The sequence below is a fragment of the Nothobranchius furzeri genome, chromosome 4 (genome assembly GCF_043380555.1).
Source record: "Nothobranchius furzeri strain GRZ-AD chromosome 4, NfurGRZ-RIMD1, whole genome shotgun sequence".
Taxonomy (NCBI): Eukaryota; Metazoa; Chordata; class Actinopteri; order Cyprinodontiformes; family Nothobranchiidae; genus Nothobranchius; species Nothobranchius furzeri.
The window spans coordinates 9,208,097-9,227,721 of NC_091744.1; the positions used below are offsets into that span (position 1 = coordinate 9,208,097).

The 19,625-nt window shown below is 42.0% G+C and overlaps 2 protein-coding genes across 2 annotated transcripts in view; both read left to right on the forward strand.

Annotated features, from left to right (window-relative positions):
* Positions 1-1,547: 1,547 nt before the first annotated feature.
* Positions 1,548-14,096, forward strand: LOC107389791 (protein GPR108). Its single transcript, XM_015966151.3, has 18 exons — positions 1,548-1,927; positions 2,225-2,341; positions 3,797-3,847; positions 4,053-4,141; positions 4,226-4,296; positions 4,394-4,524; positions 4,600-4,662; positions 4,747-4,848; positions 4,927-5,060; positions 5,841-5,916; positions 6,048-6,121; positions 6,237-6,354; positions 6,427-6,557; positions 7,427-7,470; positions 7,560-7,609; positions 7,957-8,040; positions 8,447-8,568; positions 12,630-14,096. The coding sequence occupies exons 1-18, from the start codon at positions 1,832-1,834 to the stop codon at positions 12,730-12,732; spliced, it is 1,656 nt and encodes a 551-aa protein (XP_015821637.1). The 5' UTR covers positions 1,548-1,831; the 3' UTR covers positions 12,733-14,096.
* A 1,122-nt stretch (positions 14,097-15,218) lies between these two features.
* The window catches only part of soul5l (heme-binding protein soul5, like), a 9,400-nt gene continuing 4,993 nt past the window's right edge, over positions 15,219-19,625 (forward strand). The window contains exons 1-5 of the mRNA XM_015966163.3: positions 15,219-15,377; positions 16,086-16,145; positions 16,508-16,589; positions 16,709-16,829; positions 16,925-17,064. Coding sequence (XP_015821649.1) covers positions 15,376-15,377; positions 16,086-16,145; positions 16,508-16,589; positions 16,709-16,829; positions 16,925-17,064 — 405 coding nt within the window. The 5' untranslated portion in view covers positions 15,219-15,375. The remainder of the gene's footprint in view (positions 15,378-16,085; positions 16,146-16,507; positions 16,590-16,708; positions 16,830-16,924; positions 17,065-19,625) is intronic.

Sequence of the window (19,625 nt, forward strand, 5' to 3'; positions counted from 1 at the left end):
GGCATTGCAAAATACTTTAAGACTCAGTTCAAAGTGCAGACTGCAGCAAATCGACTATTGAGATAATTTTATCTCCAGGATGTATTAATGGCTTGGTTTTAGATCTTAAGTTTCAGGTGGGGTTATCTGCTTGGGTTAAACTACAGATTAGGTTGCAGTGGACTCTTTCTCTCCCCACTCTGTTTTGGTTCATTTTACTACTTTCCCAAATGTGTTTAGTTGAGTCAAGTCTTAGTTTGCAGTTTTAGTTCAAATGAAGGGCCAGAGTAGAAGGGATACATAAGACTAGAGAAGAGAACCTGTCTTAAGCAGGGCACTGCCAAAGTCTGAGGATGGGACTCATCCTGAATACTAAAAGGCACAAAGTCCTGATCCTGAAGGTCCGATTCAGATTTCAGATTTTTTGGTCTAATTAAAATTGCATTTACAAGGAATTTGGCTTTGGTATAGATGTTAGCTCTCTCTAAAACCTAGAAACTTATATATAGCAACTAAGCTAACGTGGGCGCATGGATTGATAAATGAGCACAGTGCAAAAGGGCCTCAGAGGAAAATAAAAACAGCTGCTGATAGACTGAATTAGTTGCCCAAGACTGCAAAGCCCGACGCACCTGTGCATGGCCTGGATAGACTACAAGAAAGCCTGACTCAATATTACTAATTCTAGCTTAAATCATCAAAGAAAACCAAGAGCCTCTATAGAATCAAGTCCTTTGTCTTTTCTTTCTCCACATCTATGTTGTCAAAGTCATCCCCACCTGTGTGTGAATGGGTGAAGGACCGACTGTTGTGAACAAGTGCGTTGAGGGGTTATAGAACCATAAGAAGGCACAAGTACAGGCGGTTTACCATATAAGCATTATTATCAAGGTATACTGGTAAGTCTTAATGTACTTAATCATAGAAAAGTCTTAGACCATTATTTAAAATTTTCATTTAATGGCAGAAAAAGAGCGCTCTGATAAAGACGTTGCTAATGTCAGACTTTTTCGTATAATCTAATTAATAAGGGGTTTATTTAGTTTTGAAAAAGCTGATGCTTGGGATCCTCGTTGCAAATAAATTCAACGAGCACATCATCAATGTTTACTGAGTTTAACTTTTCTGTTAAGTATGCAAGTTCCCATTAAGTAACACCTAGGCGCCTGTCTGAACATTATGTGAATAACATCTAGATTTAGATGGACAGTAGATGCATTTTTGTGAAATTTCTCCTTATTTTACATTAAACGTTAATTAAGACTTGATAAATTTAAAATATTATAGTGTGTGACAGTTCCGGGAAAAATGCTCCGACGTGGCGTTTGCGTGAACATCAGCGATGGACAAACCAGGTGGACAACACGGGACATGATTAAATGTAGGATGTGTTACACAAGGTGCGGACAAATTGAAAAGTAATCCTGAATTTACAAAAGCGGGATATATGTATAAGATCTAATATATGCTCAGAAAGTTAGTTTTTTGTTTCTTAGTTTACACTGCATGTGTATACCTGTGACTCTTGTGAGGAAAAAAAAAAGATAAACTTGTGACCGGATATGACGAGTGTCATCATCTTCATTCAAGACCCGGAAGTGAGATTTTGCCATCGTCTACACAAGCTAGCTGTTATTTTTGCGTGATGAAAGAACCGATAAAGCTGGAATTGTCCAACGCAAGGGTATAATTTATAAAAAATCGATGGTATTTATGTGCCCACACATTTTTACAGTATAAAATTTACTGTAACTTGCCTCGGCGTCTGTAAAGGCTGCTAACCAGCTTGTTGCTAGCCATCTGGGAGATTTTCAGTAGCTAATATCACCAGTTACCGTTAGCAGGTTTAGTGATGGCTGTGGCACAAATAAAATGGTATCTCGCTGGTGTTTTATTTATTTCAATGCAGTCAGGAGGCGACGCAAGAATACACACACTTACTCTGAAGGTAAGTTAACAGAAGTGTTGCGTTGAGGATATGTCATCATTAGCCAGCCAGGCAGCTAACCCGGATAGGACACATCATTTTTATCTATGAAAACGTGTTTATTTCACTAAGTTGTAATGGGCTAGCAATGTGTTATGCTGTAATAGTGTCAGACTTTTGTTGACTGGAGACATGTTTAGATGAAAAATTGTAAATAGAGTGACAGCTGCGTTTATAAGCTGTATTTATGTTGTGTTTACGATCGTGAGGTTTAAGCTAACAATTAACACTTTCGCTCTTATCCGTTGTTTTTCACAGAATGAAACGCGATTAGCTGTCGACCTCAATAACTTTGGTTTCTTCGCCAACGGAACTCTAGATGTCAATCTGACTTCTTTGTCGATACCGGAGAAGTTGAACTACTCTTCGTTACCTGTAAGTTTTGTGTTCAATGGGAGTTAACTAACTAAACAATCAACAAAATAACTAACCAGCTTCTTACAAAATGTGTTTAAATTTAATACACTCGTAGAAAGGGAGCTCAGCTGAAAGAAACCCTACATTTTTGTTGCATAACATATATCCCCTCCAGGGGAATCCCAAGGTGTTCCCTGGCCAGCTCAGACACAAATGTAATGGTCCCTCCAGTGTGTCCTTGGTCTTCCTTTAGGTCTCCTCTGTCAGGAATCTTGGTGTGACCTTTGACCCAGCACTCACCCAGGATTATCATGTCAATTTTCTTGTTCGCTGTTCCTTCTTCCATCTCAGGAACATTGCTAAGCTGAGTCCCATTCTGTCCTCTGAACTTGGGACTGTTCTCCACACCTTCATCTCCTCGTGCTTAGACTACTGCTACTCTCTTTTCACGTGTCTGAGCAGAACCTCCCTGAACCATCTGCAGGTGGTTCAGAATACCTGTACTCAGCTTCTGACCAAATCGCCACATCACCACACTTCGCTGCCACTCAACTTTCATCATTTCAAGATCCTGGCTCTGGTCTATAGGGCCTTACATGGACAATCACCATCTCACATTGGTGATCTTCTTAGTCCCTACACCCCCAGCAGGTCCCTGAGGTCCAGTGACCAAAGCCTACTGGTTGTGCAGCACCAGGCTAAAGACCAAAGGTGACAGATCACTTGCTGCTGTGGCCCCCAGACTCTGAAACTCTCTCCCCCTGAGAGCAGTGGACTCAGTGGTCTCCTTTAAAAAGCAGCGTAAAACTCACCTGTTCAAGCTGGCTTTTGTGTGACCTTCAGTTGATTCTTCATAACTAGCTTCTCCTCATTCCACTCTTTCAGCCAATTCTGCCTTTCCTGGGATCCTCTTATTACCTCTTTTTCATTCATTTTCTTTTTCCCTTTACTCACATTTATTTATTTTTTAATCACAGTTTTTACTTTTCCCAATTTTATTCTAAATTGTTTTTTTAATCTTATTATTTTTTAATTTTTGTTCTTGTGAAGCCCCACATGATTTTAATCTTGAGAGACCCTATATAAAAGCTTGTTTCTTCTCTCAGTTGGCCGTGCTCAGAAAACCTCACTAGGAAGGCATCCTAACTAGATGTCTGAGCCACTGTAACCGGCTCCTCACCAGGGAGGCTCAGGAGTGTGATCCCCCTGTAGTTGGAACACACACTGCGGTCCCTTTTTTTAAACATGGGAACCACCACCCTGGTCTGCCAATCCAGTGGAACTGTCCCTGATTTTCACACAATACTGCAGAGTCGCATCAACCAACACTGCCCCACAACATCCAGAGCCTTAAGGATCTCCAGGTGGATCTCATCCACATCAAGACTGTGATGACAAGATTAGATGCTCCCAGGCTGTTGAATGATGTATTTTTGTGACTCTGTTAAAATGTCAACATCTCTTCCATGTTAGGTTGGTTTTAGCCTCTCCAGGTCACGTGTGAATGAAGTGTTTTCCTACACAGTGAGTACATTCCATTATATTTGAACCCTTTATAATAATACAGAGGCTTTTCACACTTGGCTGATGAAATTAATTGCTTCCTAATATTCAGTTAACTACTTTCTCACCATAAAGTATGTGTTTCATACTACTCGAGTGTAATCATAAAATACAGATGTGGTTATTTTTAAAGGTGATGCTTTTGCTCTTTGTTGTGTTTTTGTAGGCTGAGGAGACGGAGACGTGCCCTCTCAAAACAAAACCTACCAATGGCGAGCCTCTCGTTCTTTTTCTTATTGATATCAACAACCTTTGGTGTGTTTATGGTCCAGTTTCAGCGCCTCTGTGGTTTTACGGCAGCTTTTTGTGAGGTTGATTATTTAATATGTCCTTTTGTAGTGTCAATGTGTACGCTATGGGTTTCCAGAACAACACATTGTATGCAAAGCTAAAGGGTGATACCAGTAAAGGTTAGTGTTGTTCTCACTTTATGTTTCCTCTGTGAAGTATTTGGGCTGAATGGAGGAAATAATTTTTGTGGGGGTTTGGCCCGGGTTTGTGTTTTAGTTGAGAGGAAGTCGAGAGACACTTCTGCTTCTGGCTCAAAGGACAATGGAAGCAAAAATGAATCTGATAAAAAGAAAGAAGGTCAGACAGAAGAAACGCATATCACAGACATTGAGAGAACCAATTACCCCGTAAGTTGCTTTTGTGCATTTATACATTTGTGCAATCTCCTGAAGTCAACTTATTGACCATATTTTCTCTTGTAGCTGGACAAAGACACCAACCTGACCTTAGATTTGGGCAAAGAAAACGGCGTTTACAACTTCAGTGTAAGTGTGCTGTTTCAACGACTGTGTTACACAGCATTGGACTGCTCGTTCTGGTCTGTAAAACATTTTATCCCTCCTCAACAGTTCCACATGCTGTTTGGTTTAAAGTCACAAGGTCTGTACAGCTTAAAGTTCCACTTCTGTCAGAACATGTATCCTCAAAACAAGCATCCTTACTCGTTCACGGTGAGTGGAGAGTGTTCGTCTGTGTGTTTGTGTTTGCTCGGGCTTTTGCATGCATTCATTTGAATGCATCTGCTGCAGGTGGCGGTGACGGAGAAGAATCTTGAAGGCTTCCTGTCTGCAGCTGAAATTCCATTGTCTCGCCTTTACATCTGCATGGCTGGAGTCTTCTTCACTGCTGCCATGGTCTGGGTGTACACACTCATGAAGCACAGGTTAGCAGGCTGTGGCAGACTTACAGTTTCTTCATTTAAGAAGCAGGTTTACTAAGAAACCATTTGTTTGCTTGTTTTTGAAATATGAAATATGTCATTCTGAGTTTAACATGCAGGCTTAATGCAAAAAAAGTCTTCAGCCCCTATTTCCTGCATTAGCTGGCGATAGAGAAACACAGTCAGATCTATGTCGCTCTTTAAATTAGCATTCATGGACCCACCCATCTTGGCTCGCAACAGGGAGGGCTGTTGTTGGTTTAACATCCAGGAGAGAGCAGAGCACGTCTCTGCTAGTAGAAGCTAAACATTAGCTTTAGCAACTCCATCACCACAGAGCTCCTTCAGGCTTGTGTTATTTGTGGAGATAAGACATCAACGTTGCAGAGCAGTCATTGGCAGAATCGTGTTGCGTTTAGCCAATCAGAGGTTAAATGCTAGCATATCAAGAATATTAATGAGTAAGACTCCAAATTGTGCCGTTTTCTGCTCCCCTCTCTTCGTCTTCGTCTTCGTCTTCCTCCGCTTATCCGGGTCCGGGTCGCGGGGGCAGCATCCCAATTAGGGAGCTCCAGGCCGTCCTCTCCCCTCTCCTCTGGCTAAATGCCACTTCCTGAAGCAGGAGTAACTGAGTATTTTTTTCCCCCCCTCAGAGATCAACTTAAATAATTCATTCATACTAGAGACTACAGCAAATGTACTGAAACAGACCAAATCTGGTAAGAAGTTGGCAGCTCAGTTTTCTCTTCCAGAAGTAAAAGCTCGTGTTCTGCTTGTTTCCAGGTATAGTGTGTTCAAGATTCACTGGCTGATGGCTGCACTGGCATTCACCAAGTCCACATCCTTGGTTTTCCATAGTGTAAGAGCATCACCATCATCATAACAGCTGCTAATTTAGAGTTGGATCTTCTTTTCTGCACCATCGTTGTGTCTTTTGATTTAACAACAAGATTTAAAGTAGTTTTATGTCATTTTTGTTCCTTTCTTCAGATCAACTACCACTTTATCAACACAGAGGGACATCCTATTGAAGGCTGGGCTGTCATGTATTACATTACACACCTGTGAGTAGCTTCTGTAGGATATGCTGTTTAGTCCATGCTTCTGTACTCTCTCACACACACACACACACACACACACACAGTATACATGCTACGTTTATGTTTATGTGCTGTCCAGGCTTAAGGGAGCTCTATTGTTCATCACACTGGCACTGATCGGCACCGGCTGGGCTTTTGTCAAATACATCCTATCTGACAAGGAGAAGAAGATTTTCATGATAGTAATTCCTCTGCAGGTACTGTGTGTGCTCCAGAACCACCAGGTGTGAGATGTTTGGATGTTTTTGACGTCTCCTGTTATCACTCAGGTCCTGGCTAATGTTGCCTACATCATCATCGAGTCCACAGAGGAAGGCTCTAGTGAGTACTACCTGTGGAAGGAGATCCTCTTTCTGGTTGACCTCATCTGCTGTGGTGCCATCCTTTTTCCTGTTGTCTGGTCAGTGTGTACATTTGATCTTTGGTTACAGGTTACATAAAATAAATCCATCAGAAGATACATTTGGGCATATTTTGTGGGTATAGTGGGATCGTCTTTTAAGGAGGCAAGTAAAATGGCTCAGTACACCAACCAGTGTTTCTGGTTTCATATAATATTTGTGCATTTTATCAGTTTTACAGTCAAAGAAAAGCTAAATATGATGCTGGATTGTTTCTTGCTCCCATTTTTACTTGTTTTATTTAAAAGCTTGACATTGCAGTCTTGCAGGTGTGGCCAGTGTTACCCAGTCAAGCCCGCCCAGCTGTGTTCTTTGAACTTTATTGAACTCCGTAAACAAACGGCGTCCACCATGTTCTCTCTCCCGCTCGTTTCTCTGACGTCATCTCTCACCTTTTGTAATTATTAAACATCAACTTCTAAACCCCATCACACCTGATTTGGCACATAAACACTCATGAACATTTTAATGACAAAATGAGTAAAACCTGTTTCTGTGTTCTGCAGAACCACAGCACTTTGTTATATTTGTGAAAAGTATTTGTTTAATTCTTCTTTCATGTTAAGATATCGCATTTTTAGGTTAATAAATAGGGTTAGAATGGAAATGTGGAATTCACAAAAATAAAAAACTGAAAAAGGGGGATTTGCTGATGAAATAACCCATAATATTTTTATTACTTTGTTTTATCGTCTGATTTATCATTATCATCAAAATGCTCAGAAATATTGGAATGAGATTTTTGGACCACATTGCCCACCCTTAACATTCATTGGTTCCATTGTTTTCTAAAATAAAACGGAACAACTTGGTGCTGCAGTGAGCGTAGATCCTCTTAACTTTTTAACAATCGTGATTTTCTCCTCAGGTCGATCCGTCACCTCCAGGAGGCTTCCAGCACAGATGGCAAAGGTGATGATTGTGTTCCAGATGAGCCACATCTGTGAGGTCATTTGAGCTGCTGGCTGTTTAGATACTAAACATGGTCACGTTTGTTTCAGCTGCCATGAATCTGGAGAAGCTCAAGCTCTTCCGGCATTATTATGTGATGGTGAGAATGAGCTCAGTTTGTTACGTTCAAACCATTTCTTTATTGTTGTGAAATGGGACTAATCACATATCTGTACCACAACATTAATGTCATCAGTGAGTTATAATCCATTTTTTCCCCTATTTGTCCAGCACAAACCTTTAGAAACCAAATAATATATTTTTCTACTAGACAAACTCTTCTAGCACCAAGCAAGAGCTTAATGAGAAGATCTCATTGTAGAGTATAAATAGTGAGTTTTTATAGCTTCCTTAGGGAAAAGGCATTACAAATTAGCTTAAAATTTCCATTAAGAATTAATTTTCCATGACATTAGGATGATTTTAATCATGTTTTCCTATTTTTAGATTGTGTGCTATGTCTACTTCACAAGGATCATAGCCATCTTGCTCAAGATCACGATGCCCTTCCAGTGGCAGTGGTGCTACGAGGTAAGACTTTGTAGAAGGTCCCTGATGGTTTCTGGTGGTCAAGAAAGATTTTGGTTAAACTTCAGGGACTAGATTTACAATTTCTTGGTGTTTGGTCTAGTGCAGGGGTAGGCAACCCTGGTCCTAGAGAGTCACAGTCCTGCATGTCTTCCAGCCATGCATGAACTTGCAGCTTCTAATTGGCTGAACAAACCTGATCCAAGTAATCAACCGCAGGAACAGCAAAGAGAAAGGAAAACAAGCAGGACTGTGGCTGTCTAGGACCAGGGTTGCCTATTCCTGATCTAGTGCCTGTAATTGTGAGCTTAATTTGTCTAAAATACAAAAGTTAGGAGATGTTAAACCTTTGTTTTTGTTTGATAATCGAGATGAGTGATTACGTTTCCACATCTTGTTGTTTCTTCAGTTTCTGGTGGAAATGTCTACTCTAATCTTTTTTGTGTTGACGGGCTACAAGTTCAGACCAGCCTCCAACAACCCGTACCTCCAGCTCCCCCAGGATGAAGAGGATGTAGAGATGGATGAAGTGTAAGCATTTACACAATTTTACACCTTTAATAATAAAAAAATACCTTAAGGTATACATTTTAAATGTTTTATTTCCTCCATAAATAAAATTGGTATTTGAACAACGTACCTGTCTGATGCTGAAAGCCGTATGTACCTACGCGCTCACTGAGGTCGGCCGACTGCCTGTTGCTTTGCGCCCCCTTCAATCAGCTATAAAAAAGGGGGGGGGGGGGGGGGGGGGGGGTCACGCTATGCCTGTTCTCTGGAATGCCTTGCCTATCACAGTCCGCCTGTCAACATCCTTTACGGCTTTCAAGTCCCGAATGAAAACATATTTTTATAACTTGGCTTTCTTCTTCCGGCTCTTGGAGAGTACTGACGCTTTTTTCCTCCTCTCCTCCCTATCTTATCCCAAGGCTCTTTGTCTGTCTTTTGATGTACGGCGCTTCTGCATTTTTTCTGGAAACTGGAAATGATTAAAAATGGACCTGGTCAGTTGGTCTCTCAACGCGATTGACAAAATTTTTTCAACGATAAGAACGGGAGAAGGGGCTCCCGGATGCCCCTCTGGGACAGAGCCAGCTGGGCATATCATGGACTCCTGGAAACAGTGGAACCTGATCTGTCCCTCTCAACTGTCTGTAGAGGATTCTGAAGACGTCTGGATATTCGTGGTGTTGGTGTCAGGTTTCGTGCTGTTTGGTCTGAGTGGTTACCTGGCTTGCCGGAAAATTAATGAGCTGATGAGGAATATTGGCTCAATCCCGGAGCTCAGGGATGATTACATCGCACTGTAAACGCAAAAACTCATATAATTGTCGAGATGAGTCGTAAGCTTGGAACTTTGGCTGAGATTCAGACTCTGGCACAGAAGGTGGATTTGATCAAGGAGAAAGTGGGCAGATCAGCATGGATTGGGATAGATTAATTACGCCATTATTAGATTTAAAGGGGTTGAGGACCAACAGAACTTTAAGACAGAGAGGAACTGATCTCTGTCTGGCCCCAAAACAAGTTCTTATCTGAATCTGGTGCCCTTGAGCCTGTGAGGCTGAAGTGAATACCGTAATTTCCGGAATATAGAGCGCATCTCAATATAAGCCGCACTAACAAAAAAAAAGTTTTCTACACACACACACACACACGCCGCACTCGAATACAAGCCGCGGCGCAGCAGCCACATGCAGGTCTCCGGCGCACAGGGCATGTATGGCCTTAACATAAGATAATTAGACAGAAAGATGCTACACGGAAGTTTTTCGTCGTTTTAATTCAACAAAATGAATTTTAATCACGGGTGAACGTGCCTGCATGTTTAGAAAAGAAATTCATATTTCTGGATGGTTATAAAATAAAAACAGAACAGACACGTTATTACCGGTAATTTGCATGCATGTTTAGAAGAAAAGAACAGCGCTGACACAGCATTAATAAGCCCTGCATGATTAGAAAATAAAAACTGCACACAAAACATGCCTGGTTAGTAAATAAAACACACTTCCCTACCAGAAGAAGTCATTCGCTCTCATCTTCCTCTTGCGCACTAAAGCCATTAAAGTCCTCTTCTTCAGTGTCGGAGTTGAACAGCCTCAGAAGAGCTTCGTCACATACCTTTTCTGTGGCGATGCCAGTGTCGCTGTCCGTGTTGCTGTCATCATCCCCGGGTGAAGCTGGCTTGAATGAGTTCTTCCCGCTGCCGTCTCTAGCGCCGAACCATGGATTCATTCATGCCAAGCTGACGTGCGGCAGCACTGTTTCCCTCCTTTACTGCCAGATCGATGGCCTTCAACTTAAATGCGGCGTCGTATGAACTCATACGTGTAGTTACCATGATGAGGGGGTATGGATTTGAAAAAAATTCTTCGTCGTGCCGGCTGCTTGCATGTGCTAAATTGAAATGAGCACTTTCTTCGATTTCCACTTTTGACTTCCACTTGTTTCACTTTCTGCCAAAGCGCCCCCTAGTGGCAGGTGAAGGAAAATCTTCAGTAAAGCCGCACCTCATTATAAGCCGCATGGTTCAAAGCGTGGGGAAAAAGTAGCGGCTTATAGTCCGGAAAATACGGTACTCCCCTTCAGAAGAAATGTGGAATGCTGCCGTCGCCATGGCAACTCTGTCTCCCTATCCCAGCCTGGGTGGGACTGCGACCGGTGAAGGCCGTTGAACCGTTTCCAGGAGTCACTGTGCTTTCTAAACCCAACTACCTCCTTTCCCTGTCCAAACGGAGGTGACGAGCGCTGCTTATTGCAGCTGCATGCACTGATGTTTGGAGAATCCTCTACCCTACCTCCCCACCTAGTGGACACTTACGTTGTTTAATGTCTGAAGTCTGTTGCATTTCTGTCTGAGGTGTTTTTTGCATAGCAAAGCTGCCCTCCCTGTGGAGGGTAACTCTGAAGTGCCTTTTTTTTCCCTCCACCTTACTCAATCCTCACATAAACCCCTCTGATCTCTATTAAGGTAGCGCGACTTGGGTTTGCGAATGACCACAGTCACCAATTCCTGTCATGTCTATGCCTACGTATGTATGTCTGATCTCAGAATTGTGTGTACTGAAACTCTCATTTCCCTCTGGGATTAATAAAGTATCTTTGAATTGAATTTGAATTAAACCATGAATTGGTTTTTGCAAAATTATTATTTTTATTTTTTTAGTTCTTCTTATTCAGGTTTTTTATTAGGTTTTATTGAGTGTATAAAAGCCAGTTTGGCATTTTGTTTTTCATCTTTGTTGCTGTTTCATGCTGTGATCACTGTCTTTTTATCGCTCCTTTTCTTGTACTGTATGTAAGTGCTCCGATCAGCTCCCATGCTGCTTCGCTTGATAATTGAAGTGGTGTGGTATGGAATGGTCACGTTGCTTTTCGTATTTACTCCGATTATCTGATACTGGAATCGTCTGCAGTTCTGTAAGGCTGGGAATGTTCTTGCTTTTTAACCTTGTGTTGATGCAGCCACTTGCTGCTGTTGCATGCAGTTAAGGAGGATTCCACTAGGGGGCACAGCACAGAACTCAGACCGCACAAGAGTGCTGGATTTGTGGGTCAAACATGGCAACAATAGGAACCCCAAGTCACGCCGATCTACTTCCGGAAGATGAAATTAATTAAAGTCAACGTGGCTAAAATCACACATATGTTGTACTTTAATTTAAATGAAAAGTAATGATGTGTTTCAACCATGCCAGTCGTGTACTTTAAGATTTATCAGCTTGTGAAAGTTTGTAACTAGCGTGACTACAAATCAGACATCGGCACATCCCATGTATGACGTCACCACAGAATCTCCCGTCCCCTCTAGCTAGCTGCTACTTACCACGCAGCCAGATTTATGGTCGTTCTTTCCTCCTGAGGGAAGGATTTGAAGCTTGCTAAACTTGCATCCATTGTTCCTCTGCTGTTCTCTGTGTCTGGTTTGATGACGTCACTTTGGTGATGCTCATTTGTAGTCCTGGACGTATTTTTACACAAACCCTAAAAAAAACTTTTGCCCCCATTCGAAAATAAGCACTTTCTTGGAATTTAAAATTCACGGACATCATATGTGAAGTCCATGGCACGTAACAAACGGAATTGGAAAAGAGTGTTTTTAGCCCCATTGACTTGCATTCGTTTTGGCGCTCTTCCAGGGACCCATGGTCCAGAAGTAGAGGGGCGTGACTTAGGCTTCCTATAGCTGAGATCAGCAGCTGGTTAATGTTGAAAACACGAGTGAGTCAGAGACAGCAGTGGCATCGTGGATGGTATGTTTGCACCAGAGATGGCGTGACAATGGCCAGCATGTTTTGCTCATTTTGTCAACTCCCCCTGCTGGTTACTTGCACATTGCAGCCTGTTAACTCATTGTGTTAATTTTGGAGGACGCTCGTAAACAAGGATTTAAAAAAAATGCAAGTTACGCGAAGCAGCCACGATAAACATGTACCCAAAATTAAAAGCAGGTATATTCTGACCCTATGTGTGGCAAAAACACCCAGACCTTGTTTAGATCTGTTATACAACCCCAATGTTCTCCTCACTAACCTTCCATTAAAGGTTAAAACACCCCAATATGAATATGTGCTTTAATTTGTGTTCAGAGTGACGGAGTCGGGTGCACTGGAAGGCATTTCCAAAGTCAAGAAGACATCTAACGCGACCGCCAGAAAGAGCCCACCTTGTAATCAGAAAGCTGCATCTTAAGAGAGGGACCAGCTGATCACCCCCAGACTGAGCTGGTGTTAAAGGGCACACATGGACCAAGGCTCCCTTCTTCCACTGATGGCTCGCTGTCTGAAACTCGAGTGGCTCCAGAGGTCGTGCCCACTGTCTGGCTATGCAAAACAAAAATAATAATATCCTCCAATTCCTCGGACACTCCACCCAGAAATGAAAAGTTTTCAGAGTCACATGAACGGATGGTGATGTGAAAAAGGAGCTCTGTTGGTTTTTCCCCTTTTGTTTGTTTCTGGGTTTGTTTTTCTCCAAAGATCATTATTATTTTAGAAGAAGCCCTGCTTTGGAGTGCGTTTGTCAGCTATTTAAAACTACTTTTGTGCCCCTCTTAGCCGTATCTTCTCATAGGTGACATGAAAGTGTGTGTGACTTTAAGAAAAAGGATTGGTGACACAACAAATGGTTTTTTTTTTCTTCAGGAGACGATAGCCCATACTCAGGTAAAAGGCCCATCTGTTTGTTAAACATCATTCTGTTTTAAGATCGATTACTGTCCCATCGCTACACGCTACCTTACTTTTCTCATGTGATTTTATTTTGAAATTGGATATCTCCACGCATTGACCTGCTGCTAATTGATATGTGTGTTTTTCAGTATGAGTGTTGATGTTTGAGAGGAAATCTGTTGTTTGGACTGCTGCTGTAATTTAGTGCTTTAGTGGTTGAGGACGACATACTTCTTTTTGAATAAACACTTTGTCCATATACTGATAACCAGGGCGATGACCTACTTTAGGTAACAGCCATGCTTGATTTTTTTAATTTATTATTTCTTGGCATGTGTGCCAGGCTGGGCAGAAAAGTGACCTAACAGTTTTTTTTTTAATGTTTCTGCTTTTGGTTTCACCTTGGTTTGCTCTTGATGTGAAGCTTATTTAACTTTGGTTTATGACTGATCCACATTCAAGATCAGTGGAAGGATCATTTGCTAATTATTTGTAAATAAGATGGTTCTTACAAAAAGAGATGCATTTACGCTTTGCTATTGAGTCTCGGATGGAATTGGTGGCTCAGTTCCAGCAATCTTTTCTTTTTGGTTCCTATTAAGGGAACAAAGAAAAGCCTCTGATTTCATCACAGGTCCCTCCTTTCAGAAGAAAAGACTCTGTGGTGTTTACACGCACCCTCTGTGCTCTGGGAGTCTGATAAATTGGGAAATTGAAGGTTTTTGCTTGTTACAGAAGGCTGGCTGTATGTGTGAACTGTCACAATAAAACTGGTCACAAAACAAAACATCACACTTGTGTAAATATGTAAATACTATGTGTGCACATATTTTAGCTAAATTGTTCTCAGGATGAATTTTAATAAACAGATGAAATGATCTGAAAGATGTGAAATCAGAAAGTTGTTTAACGAAAAAGTGACAAATGTGTTTTTCTGTTAGGAGGCAACTGGATTGCAAAAATGCACTTTTTTCCTTTTTAAATTGGTGTGTGTGTGTGTGTGTGTGTGTATGCTTTAAGTGCTGCTGTAATGCAGCCAGTCTGTTTTCATTTCAGAAGAGGTGCTTTGCCTTTTCTTCACAACCACAGGCTTTTGAAAGAGAAAAGTTTGGTCCAAAAGTTATTAGCTTTTTGCAGAAACATGTTCTGATTGGACTGATGAGCTAACGGCTAGTCACCTTGGGGCCAGTTTCAAAGTGGATTAAACGACTTCGAGTTTGAAAAATGGAGAAAAGCCCTCCACTTCAAATGATTCCTCAGAGTCAAAAGAGCAAGCATAGCCATCCGTCTTTGTCACTGCCGCAGCTCCGCCCTCTTGGTCCACCGGGCAATGCCTAAGAGTGGCGCATTTTTCAAAATTGAAGTGTGGGTGGAGTAAGATGCTGAGACCGGGTTGACAACAACTAAAAGGTATGTAAACACCGCGAAATAAGCATTTGCAGTCATAAAACAGTTATTGCTGAAATTAGCAGCCAACAAGCTACCTGAAGTTCCAGGATGACACTGATGTGAGCAACCTCAGTTTTTATTTTTTTATTTTTATGCATCTGTCAAGACTTTAAAATCAGCTACTCAGCACAGCTAATGGAACTCTTGTTAAAGTCATGTTTATATAAATCTTTTCAAAGATGGCAGAAATCTATATTGAAACTATCCCTTCTGTGCCTAGCTGTTAGCAATGTCAATCTGGCCAGCATTTTTTCCCGTTTCTCCAAGTTGAGGGCAGTAAGATACTTAATGCTCTTAACCTTTGGTCTGTGTTGTCGCTTTACTGAGTCGACTTTGATTTGCATTTGAGGACATCTGGACCCAGATGGACCAAGGACTCTAAAGTTATCAACCATATTTTACCCAAGAGCATCACCTACAATGGACCAGATGAAGACGGCTCATTGTTGACAGTTTGTTAAAAGATCTACTAAATCTTTGTTTTAAATCAGACCTCTGATTGGTCCTGCTGTGTGCTAAGAGAACGCAGCCAGGTTTATCTGAGAGCCCCTCCCCACTGTGAGCTGTGGGCGGGCCCTGCTGGTCCCCTCTCTTCCCCGCAGTCCGCAGTAAATCCTCCGGCTCCACCTGGGTGCAGCAGACTGCGGACCGTCTCCATCACCCTGCTCCGCCCTGCGCTCCTCTGGCAGGTGGAAAGTCTAACAGGACCACCACCATGTAAGTTTTCTAGCATCAGAATTTTGATGCTGATTTCTACTTTGTTTATAGATATTTTTGCACGCGAGCATTCTTATTTCTGTTGCGCAGGTAAAGTTGATTTTTGCGTCATTTATTTTTATTCAGCCGGATTAGCTCCTCTTTATTATGGAGTGTGAGTATGTACTATGTACCTAAACAAACACAGATAGCGGATTTAAGTTATCCAATGATTAATCTGCGGTGAAACCATCCAGAAAAATGCCTTCTGAGGGTTATTCTATAATAAAACTGTCTCCAAAGGAGTCTGAGCTAAACCGTAACTCTTTCTCCTTGACCTTAAAACGCCTTTGATAAAAAAAGACTGATGATGCAGCAGATTCTCTCTCTCTCTCTCTCTCTCTCTCTCTCTCTCTCTCTCTCTCTCTCTCTCTCTCTCTCTCTCTCTCTCTCTCTCTCTCTCTCTCTCTCTCTCTCTCTCTCTCTCTCTCTCTCTCTCTCTCTCTCTCTCTCTGCGTCGCAGGGAAACGTGTCCCGTTTCATCTCCGCATTAATGAAACTGAATGCAGCATTTTGACATTCAAAGAAGCGCAATTCATTTCCCATTTTATCCTCAGCTTATAAATGTTTAAATTTTCAGTTTTAAATTCTAATGTAGCTATCATCACTTGTTCTCAACTTTACACAAGTGCATTTCATTTAAATAAAGATGTGTGTTCTCATTTTCAGGGCGTTCGTCTCAGTGATAGCTGTTCTGGCCCTGCTGGTGTCAGCTGAAGGTAGTGTTGGGTAAGCTGGATGCTGCAGATGGATGAATGAAGGCTCTGGACCACATGACCAAGAACTGACACCCAAACTTCTGACTCAAACTGAATTAAATCAGAACTCTGTCATAATCGTTGGTCTAAATGTTGATTGGACATCATTATAATGTTCAGTTATTCCCTTTTAGCAATAGCCTTTTAATCATAATGCACATGATTAAGACTCTGAACCACACATACGTTTTCATGCAATACGTAATTTTTACTAAGTTTCAGCCTGCTGATGAATCCGATAATCTCTGATAATAAAAATTTGGCACAAGCAATAAGATTTTACTTTCGCCTACAGTCCAAAGGGCACACACACACACTCTCTTTCTTTTATAGACCAAGTACAAATGCCAGCTTCTGCACAGAGTCTAAAGAGTGTCTGGAATATCAGCTGGTCTGCAAAACAGACGAGTATGAAGTGAGTCTAAGAGGCAGCATTCAAATGCAATCATGTTTTTTTTATTTGTCACATTTAACTTAAATGTGTGTGTGTGTGTGTGTGTGTGTGTGTGTGTGTGTGTGTGTGTGTGTGTTAAGGTGCGACACTACAGCCCCACTCGCTGGGTGTCAACAGATGCTGAAGCTTATTTTATGGGAGTGGGAGCAGCCATGGCTTTCAGGAGACTTTTCCAGTACATCACCGGAGCCAACAACGCAGGTAAAAGTCAGACAGATAACCCTGTCTCGCTCAGTGTGCTTGCAATGTGTATTTATCTCTGTGTGTGTGTGTGTGTGTGTGTGTGTGGTGGGCAGGTGTCCACATGGAGATGACTGCCCCTGTTTTGGTTAAGATCCCAGAGGAGACTCAAATGTGGGAGCCAACTATCTACACACTCAGCTTTCCTCTGTCAGCAGCCTATCAGGACCAACCGCCGGAGCCCACTAACGACAAGGTGAGTGGTCAGGTGGCGGGGGTGGTGGAGGTTTAAATGAGGAGCATTGTCGTTTCTATGGAGTTGGAGAGCCATCCTCACCTGGATTGAGGTCAAACCCTGTCTACATCAAAGGCTTGGCGTTAATTGTTTGAATGCTGTAAAGCCTTCAAACTTGATCCTGTTTTTCTTTATAGTCGGTTAGTTTATTATTCTGCTTCCAGACGTTTTTTGGCATTTAACTACTTCCACAATTCTTCATCTATTTACACAATTTTGGTTTCAAAACGTTCATCTCGTTCAGCTTATGTCGGCAATGACTTTTGGTAATAAAATATTTTATGCTTTTTGACAGCAGAAAAACAACTTTAGATTTGTTTACCCATAATCTGGTGATCTTTAATAATTTTCTTAACTTAGATCAGCAGAAATATTGAAAAAAAAACTTTTTAACACAGATAATTTGTGAAATCTCAGAATACTGACCTGGTTCACTCCACTTGGCCCTCAGCTTTTTATCAGACCATGAGAACAATCGGTCCATAATGAGGTCAAAACTATTTGTTTACTCACAGTCAGATTAGATGAAAACACCCAATGATATTCTTATCTTTCCATATAGAATATGTGACAACAGTTCTTTAAAATGATTTCATGATGGGCCAACTCACTAATTGGGTGGGGCCAAGCATGATGTATGGAGAAATTGGGACTTTTCTAAATGTCCACTGTGGGGGTGGCTGTCAGGAGTCCAGGTGTTTGTTGGTCTCTATACCATTTCTCAGTTGTTGCTATTTAAAGAGCAACTCACCCCCTACCAGACCCTAACTCCACTCCCATTTCCTGTTTGAAAAATACGCCACAAGGAGGCATTGTCTGGCAGACCGATAGGGCGGAGCAGCTAACAAATACACACAAACACAGGCTCACAGCGGCATTGTGACATCATAATGTACCAGCTAACGCTATAGGGTACCTCTTAGCCAATAGCGATGGCAGATTTAAATTCATGTGTAGTGCAGAGTTTTTACCTGAAGAGGGCGCAACACTGACAGTTTTAGGCAGAATATTAAATTTTTAACTAAGATGTATTTAAGTGCTAAATTATTGACTACACGTGTCTACAGCACGATGAGACACACATTTATATACTTTGTTAATTAGCAGAAAAAGGTTGATTTGGGGGTGACTTGCTCTTTAAAGAGCAAGTTCACTGAGAAACCATTCTTTACTTATTATTTTTGAAAATGATCGTCACTCGGAGTTTTACAGGCAGGCTGAAAGTGAAAATAGTCTTCTACACCTATTTCCTCCATTAATTTCTGGTAGGAAAGCAGCTGGGATGAGAATCAGCTCCTCTAAATCTGAGACCATGGTCTTGTTTCAGAAAAGGGTAGAATGCCTTCTCCGGGTCAGGGATGAGGTCCTGCCCCAAGTGGAGGAGTTTAAGTATCACGGGGTCTTGTTCACGAGTGAGGGAAAACTGGGGGGTGAGATCAGTAGGTGGATTGGTGCTGCATCTGCAGTGATGCGGGCGTTGTACCGGTCTGTCGTGGTGAAGAGAGAGCTGAGTCCGAAGGCGAAGCTCTCGTTTAGATGTCGATCCATGTTCCTACCCTTACATATGGTCATGAGCTTTGTGTAGTGACCGAAAGAACGAGATAGCAGATAGAAATGACCGAAATGAGTTTTCTCTGCAGAGTGGCTGGGCTCTCCCTTAGAGGTAGGGTGAGAAGCTCTGCCATTCGGGAGGGGCTCAGAGTAGATTCGCTGCTCTTCCACATCGAGAGGAGTCAGTTGAGGTGGTTTGGGCATCTGGTCAGGATGCCTCCTGGTGAGGTTTTCCGGGCACGTCCAACTGGGAGGAGCCCTAAAGGAAGACTCAGGACACGTTGGAGGAACTATGTCTCTCACCTGGCCAGGGAACGCCTTGGGATAACCCCAGTGGAGTTGGCCAAAGTGGCTGAGGAGAGGAAAGTCTGGGCCTCTCGACTTAGGCTACTGCCCCGCGACTCGACTCCGGATAAGCGGATGAAAATGGGTGGACGTATGGAGTTTCTGGTAGAAAATAGACGAGAAAACACTTGGTTCAGAAAAGCATGACAGATCTTCGTCACACTGTCATTTAACATTCATTGACTTGCCCATCTTGACTCGCAACAAGGAAGGTTGTTGTTGGTTTAGTGTCCAGAAAACAACAGAGAACATCTCAACTATTAGAAGCTAACCGTTAGCATTAGCAACTCCACCACATAGCATAACTCCTTCAGGCTTGTGTTATTTGTGGGTATAACACATCAACATTGCAGAGCAAACAGTCAGTGGTAGAGTTGTGTTGCTGTTAGGCAATCAGAGACGAGATTTCCAAATATCAAGAAATAAGACTCCAAATCCTGTCATCTGAAGCTACTTTGTCCTCCAGCTGACTTCTACTTTGTCAAAAAGACGCATCAGAGCATTTTTTTCCCTAGATAAAGACTTACAAGGCTTTCATTCCTACTAGAGTCCACATCAAATGTATTAAAATATGAGCAAAGTTGGCCTTTAAATGAAGTTAGTTGAAACTACTGACTCATAGTCTT

Excerpts from the sequence above, each read along its gene's own strand:
- LOC107389791 (XM_015966151.3), top strand. The coding sequence starts at position 1,832 with ATGGCTGTGGCACAAATAAAATGGTATCTCGCTGGTGTTTTATTTATT. Across the intron at positions 4,142-4,225 it reads ATTGATATCAACAACCTTTG|TGTCAATGTGTACGCTATGG; the intron begins GTGTGTTTATGG and ends GTCCTTTTGTAG. Across the intron at positions 7,610-7,956 it reads TCCGGCATTATTATGTGATG|ATTGTGTGCTATGTCTACTT; the intron begins GTGAGAATGAGC and ends TCCTATTTTTAG.